An 11,391-nucleotide genomic window follows, 5' to 3' on the forward strand; every position below is an offset into this window, starting at 1 on the left:
TTCCGCATCCGTAAAGGAAATCCGAAAAATTCTGGAACACTGGGTAATGTTCGGACATGTTGTCACATCGTCCGAACGTCTGGCAGAACCTTCCCAATTAATGTCTTTTGAAATCCGAATTCGTGTAGAACTCGGAGTAGCTTGACTTAGCGTCCAGACAGTGTAGCTCAGTCGTCCGGACAGCTTGTCCGAACAACTGGAATGGCTGAAGCTTCTAGACACTGAGAGGCGTCCAGACGCCTTCAAAGGCCCATCCAAACGGTTGCAAGAGATTCGACTTTTCTGGGCAAAATCTTCATGAACATCTTCTTGACACTTGGCATGAATTTAAGCACTGTCCATATATAGTTGAAGACTTTGAAGATTTAATCGGCATCCCTGAAATAACTAGCAACCTTTACATAAAGTGATTTTTAGTCAACCAAAATATAGCCAATACAAAATACTAACATACAAAATTACCTATGTCTCAAATAAACATAAACGCATGTTTTATATATCAAATGAGCCAACATAAAACTTAACATATAGGCTCTTCATGTGTTCATAGAAACACGAATCTTTCGAGTTGTGGTCATTTTTTATACAAGTTACTTTTTCCTTTTGTTTTTTTTCTTTTTTACAGTTTTATACAAGTTAGTTATTAATTTTTTTCTTTTTTACAGTTTTATACAAGTTACTTATTAATTAAATAATAACTTATTTTAGAACCTCATAACCCAAACAATGGGACAATATTTTTTGCATTTAAAAAAAAAAATAGAAAAGAATGCATTATGCAATGATATGAGACAGTATTTTGCTTTGCTATATATATATATATAGTACAATGATCGAATTCAATATTCTGATATACATATTTAATTATCATGTTTTTCAAGTTAATATTCTTTTCAAACCTTTTGTATGGGTGCTTAATATAATATATCATGCTTAATATAATATATCATGATTAGGTGATCATCTACCGTCCACTTGAAAGTAAAAAAACCATAGGTTAAGATAAAAACTATTTCAAAACCCATCAATCCTAGCAAAAAGCTGTTACTTAACCCCAAAAGTCACTTAACTAAAAACCAACCATAGTTCCAAACGTCACAACTACCAAACAATATTGTTTGAACCAAATTACTTTAAGAATAAATAAATTCCATGGAGTATATAAGGCCTAAGCCTTAATGATCGTTTTAATTGCATATCCAAATTTTTTTAAAAAAACAAAAAAAGTTATGACTAGCGAATGTATTAGAAAACTTACAATAGTGATGATGAAGTTGCTTATCTTCATTCTTCTAAAAGCGCAAGCTAACGACCATGGCCATATCTCTTTCCCTCCTTATTCATCTCCCTTCTCGCTTCCTCATTTCTCCGAACTTGATAAAGTTAAAACGAATAATCTTGCCCTTACCTCTGTTTCTCCGTCTCAACTGCGCATCATGTATCCTCAGTACTCCTTTGAACTTGATAAAGTTGAAGGAACAATACATACATGCTTTGCAAAGGCAATTGGACATTGTGCAGATGCATTTTCAAAATTAGAAAATAGATCTAAATTTAAATTTTGTCTTGCTCACCGTTTTGATATTTGTCGGTATCAACATTTCACAAACTTTCCTTTTAGTGAACTACGTTTCAGCATGCTTCTTGAAGCTAAACGATGCCATTCACATTGCCTACAGCATGAAACAAGCAGAGTTGTATCCTGTTACTTAGAATGCATTAAAAATCCACCCAAGAAGCACTGAGATGTCGCCGGCCGCCTACGTGAAGAATCCCTTGCGTAAGGTCTGGTAAAGATTTCTCAACTACGCTCTCGCTATTACAGCTTGTTTCTTAAAATGCTTATCAATCTTCTTTTATACCGGCAAACAAGACTTTATATATATATATATATATATATATTTAGAACATCAAAAGCATGTTTATTATGGATTATTTACTTTCATTCACTACAAAATTTTTAACATTGTTTCTTCTTTTTCATAAATCTTAACGCAGATGTAGATAAAGAATGTGTTTATAAATGTGGGTGTGGTAACAGATTGTGGCAATGACATGTTTGGTAAACAATTTTGTAGTGGAATTTTTATTTTAATAGTAATAAGAAGTGATTGATGTAAAATAAATTAAGAAAAAATTTTAGAATTTTATGTAAGGAAAAGTGAAAGAGTTGTTTTCTAATGATTTTTTTATTTATTTAAATAGTAATAAAAAGTATGAATGTTTTTAGTATGACTTTTTTAAAAAATAAAAAATAAAAAATAAAATTGGAATGGTTTGCCAAATGGTGCCTAGTTTTTAGACGCTTCTTTTTTCTTTTCTTTTTTTTATTAAATGGAGAAACAAAAGCATGATGGCTAATGTTCACAAATTATGTTTGTGTTGCAGTTTATCATTTATGGTGGCAGAGGAATGTTATAAGACATGGTAAATCTCTTAGAGCTGAGAAAACTCTGTAAGATATTGTTTGGGATGTTAAAAATAGAATAAGATGTTATTTCAGGTTTAAGGGAATATGTCCTTGTGTGTTTGTTTGGGTTTCTTTTTGTTGCTTTGGATGCTCCTTGTAGGTTTCATGTTTAAGAACTTAGGTCCTAGCGGGTTTGTTTGGGTTTCTTTTTTGTAAGTTGGTTTAGTTGTTCTTGTATATACTCTCTACGTATTTAAAAGTGTCTTACGTTTTTTAATAAAACCTTTATTACTTATCAAAAAAAAAAAAAAGTCTTTATTTTTTTTTAAGCAGATGTTTTTTTTTTGGTGATCAGATATTATTATTAGATGATTCAAAATAAGAACTTTATTTTTGTTTTAATAATGTGTAAAACGAGTAGGTTTCTTATCTCATAAGTCATAAAGACCATTTTCAGGTTTTAAAAGATGATTAGCATTTGCAGTTTTAATTCATCATGATTCATGGCGATGCCTCCAAATTCTTGAACAGTTACAATTTTCACTTTCAGTTACTCTATTTTAACAATCAGATATGCAGATCAAATTCCCACTGAAGAGAAAATGAAGCACAAATGGCCATAACTCTTCACCAATCTTGATCAGTAAAAGCACTTCCAGATAATAATTTGAAAAAATTTGAAAAAGTTAAATAAAATATAATTTATTTTTGAAAAAAAGTAAAGATGAATAGAGAAGAATCCTGATTCAACTCTGTTGGCAAACAGACCAAAGTAAAATGACACCTTAAACTAGTTCATCTTTCCATGATGGCACTAGATCTCTCTCCAATTTTTTCATGATAAACATACAGAGATACAAAACATACAAAAAAATAATAATTTACAAATATGAAATATTTGGCACATTCAGGGCAATCATTAAGATGACACTGATAATCAATACCAGCACAGTAGGATAGCACTGCAACCAGAGAAAATTAGTAATGCTCTTGTTTCCTGGGGATTAGATATTGATTTACAAATCCTTCCTCATGGTCCATGGATCACAAAACTCCCACTGATTTTCTAAAATCTCGTTTTAAATTCCTAGACCATAGGAAAAGGAGGAAACCTGCTAAGAAGCTGTATAAACTCAATTATGAACCTAATGGTTTTTTGGGAGAGAAATGCTCAGACCACTTTTTTGGAGCGTCTGGATGAATTCCAGAGAGGCGAACTACAAATTGCTTTTCACTGGTTGCTACAATGCTTGCAATGGAGTAGGCTTTTGTACAAAAACCCTTTTCTGTAAGCCAAACGTGGAATCTGTACCTAGGTTTGATCCGGTTCTCTAAGTCAAAACACAAAAATGCAGGAAAAACGTCTAGGTACTGTAGAGAGATTCCCATTTCCTGGCAGAGAAAATTCACTTTCTGCTCTATAGTTTCAGGCTTTTGGTTTATGACCTTTGGTGTTGACATTACCATCATACAGAGGTTCGAGAACTCAATCCCTAGATGGAGGAGGCAATCAAATCGCTCTTGCAACTTAATGCTAGTGCCATGCAAGTGATCTAGGACCTTCATGGTCAAGGCATTTTCCCCATACCCAATGCCATGCAAGAAATTCAACTTTTTCATGGTATGAATAGGGCATCTTGAAGATTTAATCTTCTCCAAGCCATCTCTAAATTCTGTATCCAAGCCTTCATCAGGATCACTTAGGACATAATTAGCTAACAATTGATGATTTCCACTCTTCAGCTTATGGAAGAACCATTCATGTAGATTCAAAGCCTTCATCACATGAGGCAAATTAGCCATTTTATTTCTTCCCAACACATAAGGATACTTTCGACTAATGGACTCTAACTCTTTTGTGCTCAATCCAAAATGTTTCAAGAACCCCAAAACTGAAATCACTGGTGTTTCCATATCAAGATTCATAATCTCCGGGCTCCGAAGAAGCAACAGACCAACATCCTCCTTCCTAACACCAAATCTACAAAAGTATTCTGCTTTTTGGACCAAAACCTCTTCTGGGTATTCAAGGAAAACATATTTGCTCCTACCCATCAGATCCCCTACCGTCCCCTTCTCACAACCCAAATCGTAAAAGACACGTATTTTTCTACAAACTTCATACCAAGCATCCACATTTTCCTCAACACAAGTTGCCAAATCAAAATCTATAAAAACCCTTTTCAAATCATCAAACAATGCGTCAATTTCACCACCCAATTCCCCATCCCAACTCAACACATGCGGAAAAGCTAGACAAATACCGATCACTGAAACATTACTCAAACCATATTCCTTAAACCTGCAAAGCCTAGCAGTCAAATCCTCCGAACTCTGACTAAATATCGAAAATTCCTCCTTACACAACTTCCCCAACCGATTCCACGGAAACCCAAATGCCGAAAGCGCACAAGCCGCGCTGAAAACAGTCCCGTCTTCCGAGAAAAAGAACTTGTTTGCAGGCAAAAACCCATTAACCTCACCATAACTGATGCCAATGCTTTCAAAGAAAAACTTAAATTCGTCGATGGGATGGTACCTGAGGAACCTCCTGAAGCTTTTTGAGAAATCCGAGGGCGAGAAATCGAGCTTGGCAATGAGGTTGGACACCGAGAAGAGGGAGTTCCTGGCAATGTGCTCGGCGTAGGGGAATGGCAAGCCCCTGGTGGTGTGGAGGTACTCCGTGAGGGCCTTCTGGGCTTGTTGGATGGCTTGGGCCCTGTACTTGGAGGGAATTTTGGAGAGGCTTGGAAGATTTGTGGTGGTAGAGAAGTGGTGGGAGAGGATGGTGAAGAGGGATTTGGGGACTGGCATGCTCGATGCTATTGTGAGAGTTTAGTTGTCAGAGTTTCAGGCACAGAGTTGGGTGTGGGATGATTTGGTGAACTGTTAATTGCGAATGTCCCCCTATCAGCCAAAAAATAAATAATAAATAAATATTCCAAACGACTGTATAAAAATTAATTTTTAGTTTGATTTTTTTTAAAAAAAGTGTTAATCTAAAAGTTTATTTTTATTGTAATATCATTTCAGCACAATCGTATAAGAGCATTTGTAATGAAGTCGTCAAAGTTTCAGCAAATTTTAACTAGAAAACTCGTTTTTGTTATTTTAACTTCCTGCTTTTCAAAAGCTCTAAATATCAAACTCTTTAGATGTTTTCTATTTTAAAGAAATACTAATTTTTTATTAGTTTTATAAAAATGGAATAAAAAAAATAAAACCTTCAGTAGATCGACTGGAGCAAAATCGGCCGAATTATCAACGCTGGGTACCTGATTTTTTACTGCGGAAACAACTCCATGACAAGAGGCAAGATCGAAGCCTTGTTGGTAATGTCGATGGGGTGAGGTCTGAGAACTGGGTCAGTCACGTCGTCGTTCGCCGACAAGTTGCCGTACCTTCGCTTGAACAGCTCGCCAAGCCGGTGCTCTACGCCCAACCGACCATCCGCACTATCCACAACCTGTCAAATCAAAGGATCCGACTCCGGTGACATCGTTGAAGCCGAGACGACAATGAATAGGAAGAGGATAGAGAAGAAATGGAATCGACCTCCTCGACCTTCGCCGTGAAAATAGAATAAAAAAATTGCAAAAAATAATAAAAGACGATCGATTTTTCCCTCGTTTGATCAATCTTCAAAAACACTGTAGAAGTAGAGAGCTTGTTGGAAGACGAGATAAGATCGTCTGATTTTGATGATTTTGTGGGTTTGACAACTTCACTACAAATGTTCTAACAGTCTGCTAAATAGCATTACTTTTATATATATATATATATATATATATATATATATAATTCCATATATTTAATTATGTTTAGGGCTAATTACAATCAAGTTGGTGATTCTTTTGTTTCCAAAAAACTTGATAGAGCTCTTTCTAATCTTGAATGGCTGTAAAACTTTGGAAACACAGCTGTGGAATTTTTGGAGAGGGGTGTCTCGGATCATTCTCCTATCCTTGTGGCGGTTGAGAAGTTTCTTAGTTATGGTACTAAGCCTTTTAAGTTTGTTAACTTTTAGGCTGGTTATTCAATGTTTCGGCTTTATTCTAAGTTCAAATCTGTAAAAAACATCCTTGAAGCCAAGAATTTGGAGGTATTTGGAGGTTTGGGACAGAAAGTGATGAAGGCTAGGCAGGATTTGGCCCAAGCTCAAGCTGCTTTCCTCTTATCACATGGTAATGCTAATTGTCAAAGAAGAGAAAGGGAGTGTGTGCATACTTTGGTTTCACTTTCTGCTGCTGAAGAAAATTTTATGAAGCAGAAATCCAGAAACAATTGGCTTAATCTAGGGGATGGGAATACTGCCTTTTTCCATAATTTCGGTTAAAGCCATAAATTCCTATAACCTAATTAAAGTTTTGAAGGATAAGGAGGGGAATAGAGTGACTGATATGCAGCATATAAAGGAGGTAGCCTTTGGTTTCTACCAGAATTTTCTTGGTAAAACTTCTCATGAGTTTAACCAAGTAAAAGCTGATCGGGTGTCCAGTTTATTCAAGAGAAAGTTTTCTCCCTCTTGTGTGGCTGGAATGCAAGCAAGGGTTACTAAATCTGAAATTCAGAAAGTGATCTTCTCCATGAACAAAAACAAAGCACCTTGGCTGGATGGATTCTCTGTAGGGTTCTTCCAAAAAGCTTGGTCAGTTGTGGGGGAGGAGGTCCGTGATGCTATTCTGGAATTCTTCACCTCGAGTAGGCTTCTTAAGGAAGCAAATGCTACTATTTTGACTTTGGTTCCAAAGAAAAAGAATCCAGCTTCAATGGGTGATTATAGACCCATATCGTTGTAACTTGGTGTACAAATGTATCACTAAGATTCTAGCTAACCGTTTGGTCCTGGGGCTTGAAGAAGTCATTAGCTCTAATGAAGGAGCTTTTATTCCAAGGAGAAGCATTGCTAAGAATATTTTACTTGCTCAAGAGCTAGTGTGCAACTATCATAGAGAGCAAGGTAAGCCTAGATGCACCCGTAAAGTGGACTTACTGAAAGCTTATGATTCCTTAAGTCGGGATTACATACTCCATTGCTTATACTGTTTTGGAGCTCATCCAAATTTTATAGCTTGGATTAGGGAATGCATAACTAGTCCTAGCTTCTCTCTTGCCCTTAATGGATCCTTGGTGGGTTACTTTCAAGGTAGAAAAGGCCTTCAGCAAGGGGACCTCATTTCCCCCTATTTGTTTGTTCTAGCCATGGAGGGTTTATCTCTATTGTTGGAGGAGATTGCTAGCAACAACCCCTTGTTTGCTTTTCATCCTAAGTGCAGCTCTATTAAGCTCACTCATTTGTGTTTTGCGGATGACTTATTAATCTTCTTTGCTGCATCTATAAATTCTGTTAAAGCTATAAAAGGAGTTCTTGATGAATTTGAACTACTTTCGGGTTTAAAGGCTAACCCCTCTAAGAATTCTTTGTTTTGTGGTGGAGTTCTGTTGAAGATAAGAATGAGATCTTAGATTTTCTGCAAATGCAGGAAGGGACACAGCCTGTCCGATATCTAGGGGTTCCTTTAATCACCAAAAGAATGGCTACTGCAGATTGTGACATTTTGGTCTCCAAGATTGCTGCTCAGATAGAGTCTTGGTTGGCTCAAAATCTATCTTTTGCAGGGAGGCTCCAGCTGTTGTCCTCTGTTCTTCCTAGTCTCCAAGTGTTCTAGACTAAAGTATTCATCCTGCCTAAGAAGATTATCCTTTTGCTGCAACATAAATTTAATAGATTCTTATGGAATGGGAAGGATTCAAAGGCTCATGCTAAAGTCTCTTGGGAAAAGATTTGTGTTCCTAAAAGAGAAGGTGGGTTGGGAATCAAAAATCTTGAAGTTTAATTTGGAACAATGCTTCTATGTTGAATCATATATGGTCTCTATTTACAAAGGCTAGATCGCTTAGGGTGGCATGGATAGAAGCAAACTGGTTGAAGGGGAGGAGCCTATGGCATATTGCTATCCCTAAAAATTGCTCTTGAAGTTGAAAGAAGTTGTTGAAACTTTGGGATATAGCTAATTAAGACCTTCATCCGTTATAAAGTGGGTGATGGATGCCATATTTTTTTTCTGGTTTGATTGCTGGCATCCAGCAGGATATTTGTTTGACACTTATGGCATAGAGCAGTGTATGATTCGGGTATTCCACTTAAGTCTAGGTTGTCTACTATCATCAAAGATGGAGACTGGTTTTGGCCGTATGCTCGGTCTAATAATATAGTGGAGATCCAAAGCAGAATTCGAAAAATTGCTTTAGGTGGTTCTGATCTACCTGTATGGAATTGCAGTTCTGGGACTTACTCATGTGCAGCAGCTTGGGAGAAATTGAGGGTGAAAAGGCCTGTTGTAGAATGGTGGAAAATTGTATGGTTTTCCTTCTCTATACCTAGGCACTCTTTCTTCCTCTAGTTGGTCTTTTGTGACGCCATTGTAACCAAGGAGATAATGTGCCGCTGGGGTTATGCTAGAAGCACCAACTGCCTGTTTTGTCATGGATTCCAAGAGAGCCGAGATCATATTTTCTTCCAATGCAGCTTTAGTAGACGTATATGGAAGGCTATTATGGCTGAGTGCTCTTTTCCTAATCCTCCTATTGATTGGGAAAGTGTAGCGGAATGGAGTGTTGTTGTTTTGCATGGAAAAGGATTGAAATTCAACCTTGGCAAGCTTTGTTTTGGAGCATTTGTGTATCAACTGTGGAAGCAGAGGAATGCATTTCTGCATGGAAGAATTCCTAAGTCTGAGGAGGCCATCATTATGCAGATTAAATGGGAAGTGAAGTCTAGGACCCTTGCTAAGGGTTCTTTTAAGAGAATAGATAAGCATATAGACCTTGTATATAGGTGGAGTCTACATAAGTTGTTGTAAGTTGATTTTTTTGCTTGCTGATTTATCAGCTATGCTTCAGGGGATGTAAGTGTCCTTTTTGTAAGGATTTGTTCTAGTATTCACTGGCGTGTTGTCTTGTAATGTAGTTTTACTTAATAAAGCTTTAATTCATCCAAAAATAATTACAGTTTCTCCTTTAAACTACCACCTCATTTGCACTTACACTCTTAAATTATAACTTACTGCAACTCGTTTTTCCGAACTACCACTTTGTTATGAGTAGGTCTCCAGATTAAATTTGTGCATTTAATGTGGATGAAAAATGTGTCACGTGTGCCGGCACATGACACTTGCATGTTTACTTTTTAAAAAATGCCGCCATTTTAGTCGTGTCAAAAGACAAAATTACCCTGGCATATTGGTTTAATGCAAAATAATGTTGGTTTTTCAAAATACCTCATTTTAGAGTTTGTCAATTACAAAAGTTCCCATATGTAATTGAAAATATTAATTAATCAATTCACTTGAAATAACAATATTATCCATATGAACTGCACGTTTTAAGGAAACCCCTTACAATAGAGGGTAGCCGTGTGACCACCACTGGTCCACATACATCCAATGGCAAAGTTAGGATTTTAGTTTAGAGGAATCAATATTTTTTTGTTAATTTGTGTTTTTGAAAAATCATGGTTAACTAGTTGACAATATCATTTTTGTAAATATACTCTTTGGATTTGGTCTCCATCATCAGAATGGTAATCATAATTCCTTTTTTTTTTTATAAGTAATAATCTACTAGCCGATTTGCTAAATTTATCTCGACACGAGCTTGTTTATAATATAATTGGAGCTCAATAGAATCATTGTTATTCTCCATAATTTAAAGTAACTACAATTATATATTTTATATAATTAAAATATGTGACAAAACAATATATATTCATAAACAATTAATTTTTTTTAAAAAAAAAATCTAAATATAAAAGCTTACGTAGACATTTTTATTATTTAAAAATAAATTATTGTAAAACATACCTTAAACTTTTTAAGAAAGATAAATAGTAAAAAAGAAATAACTTTTTGCTCTATTTTAAATTTTTAAGCACCAACTTTCATCACATCCGAAAAAAAAAAAAAAAAAAAAAAAAAACCCGGTACTTGATTCGATTTATTAAAAGGTTGTGGGATCCGAATGACTACTATTGAGAAGAATTTCAAAATTTGAGGTTATGTTGGGCAAATCATTCCATTTAAAAAAAAAAAAATTAACTTCACAACATTTCACTTTTTATACCACATCAATCACTTTTTAATAATTTTTTTCTCTTTTTATATCACATAAATTACTTTTTAACAACTTTTGTCCCCGTTCGGTAACCCTTGTGGAGAGAATTTTTTTTAAAAAAAAATAGGAATAAAATATGATTTAAGTGATATGAAGTAGAAAGAAATTCAAATTTTTTTTATAGGAAAGTAAAAAGGTTTTGTTTTGTAATAAGTTTTTATTTATTTAAATATTAATAAAAAAAAATATTGAATGTGATATAAAAAGTGATAAAAAAAAAAAATGTTTTGATGTTAACTTTTTTAGGGAAAAGTGAAAAAGAGAGAGAGAGAGAGAGAGAGAAGAGAGAGAAAGGGTTTATCAAACAAGGCCTTTTTCTTACCAAAAATTTTAAAAAAAAAATTCTACTTTATAGCACATCAATCACTTTATATATATATATATTAGTTGCAAAGTGTTGCCGACTTGCGTGTTGGCTTCAATTTCAAATATAGACTACTCATACATGATATTTAAACGTCAATCAAATATAAAGAAAATGTATAAAAGTAATATTTAAAATATTTATTTAGCCTTTAAGCTATTTGTGCCCTTCAAACAACATAACTAAGATAAATAACTTGAATTTATAAAGTCTAACAATTAACAACAAAGTAACTTCTGAATAAATCATAAATTTTTTCTTAAAAACTCACTTTCATACACATTTGTGAGTTTTCAACTTAACTTAAGATGATATAAAGTGATCAAAGCTTTTTGATATGAATATACTCAAGAAGCGTTCAATGCATAGAAACATATCAAGTAGTCTTTTTGAAAGACAACAAGCAGCTTTGGGCCAATTTCTTCTCTTTCAAAAACATTCTCTT

General features: G+C 34.7%; 2 protein-coding genes across 2 annotated transcripts; one reads left to right on the forward strand and one right to left on the reverse strand.

Annotated features, from left to right (window-relative positions):
* Positions 1 to 3,219: 3,219 nt before the first annotated feature.
* Positions 3,220 to 5,288, reverse strand: LOC133880056 (transcription termination factor MTEF18, mitochondrial). The gene has a single exon (XM_062318927.1). It carries the CDS (start codon positions 5,222 to 5,224, stop codon positions 3,548 to 3,550), a length of 1,677 nt encoding a protein of 558 aa, XP_062174911.1. The 5' UTR covers positions 5,225 to 5,288; the 3' UTR covers positions 3,220 to 3,547.
* Positions 5,289 to 6,711: 1,423 nt separating this feature from the next.
* Positions 6,712 to 9,322, forward strand: LOC133879186 (uncharacterized). The gene is made up of 7 exons (XM_062317722.1): positions 6,712 to 7,183; positions 7,269 to 7,370; positions 7,482 to 7,810; positions 7,894 to 8,003; positions 8,694 to 8,769; positions 8,815 to 9,205; positions 9,303 to 9,322. Exons 1-7 carry the CDS (start codon positions 6,712 to 6,714, stop codon positions 9,320 to 9,322), a joined length of 1,500 nt encoding a protein of 499 aa, XP_062173706.1.
* The last annotated feature ends 2,069 nt before the right edge of the window (positions 9,323 to 11,391 follow it).

Source organism: Alnus glutinosa, chromosome 10 (genome assembly GCF_958979055.1).
Source record: "Alnus glutinosa chromosome 10, dhAlnGlut1.1, whole genome shotgun sequence".
Taxonomy (NCBI): domain Eukaryota; kingdom Viridiplantae; phylum Streptophyta; class Magnoliopsida; order Fagales; family Betulaceae; genus Alnus; species Alnus glutinosa.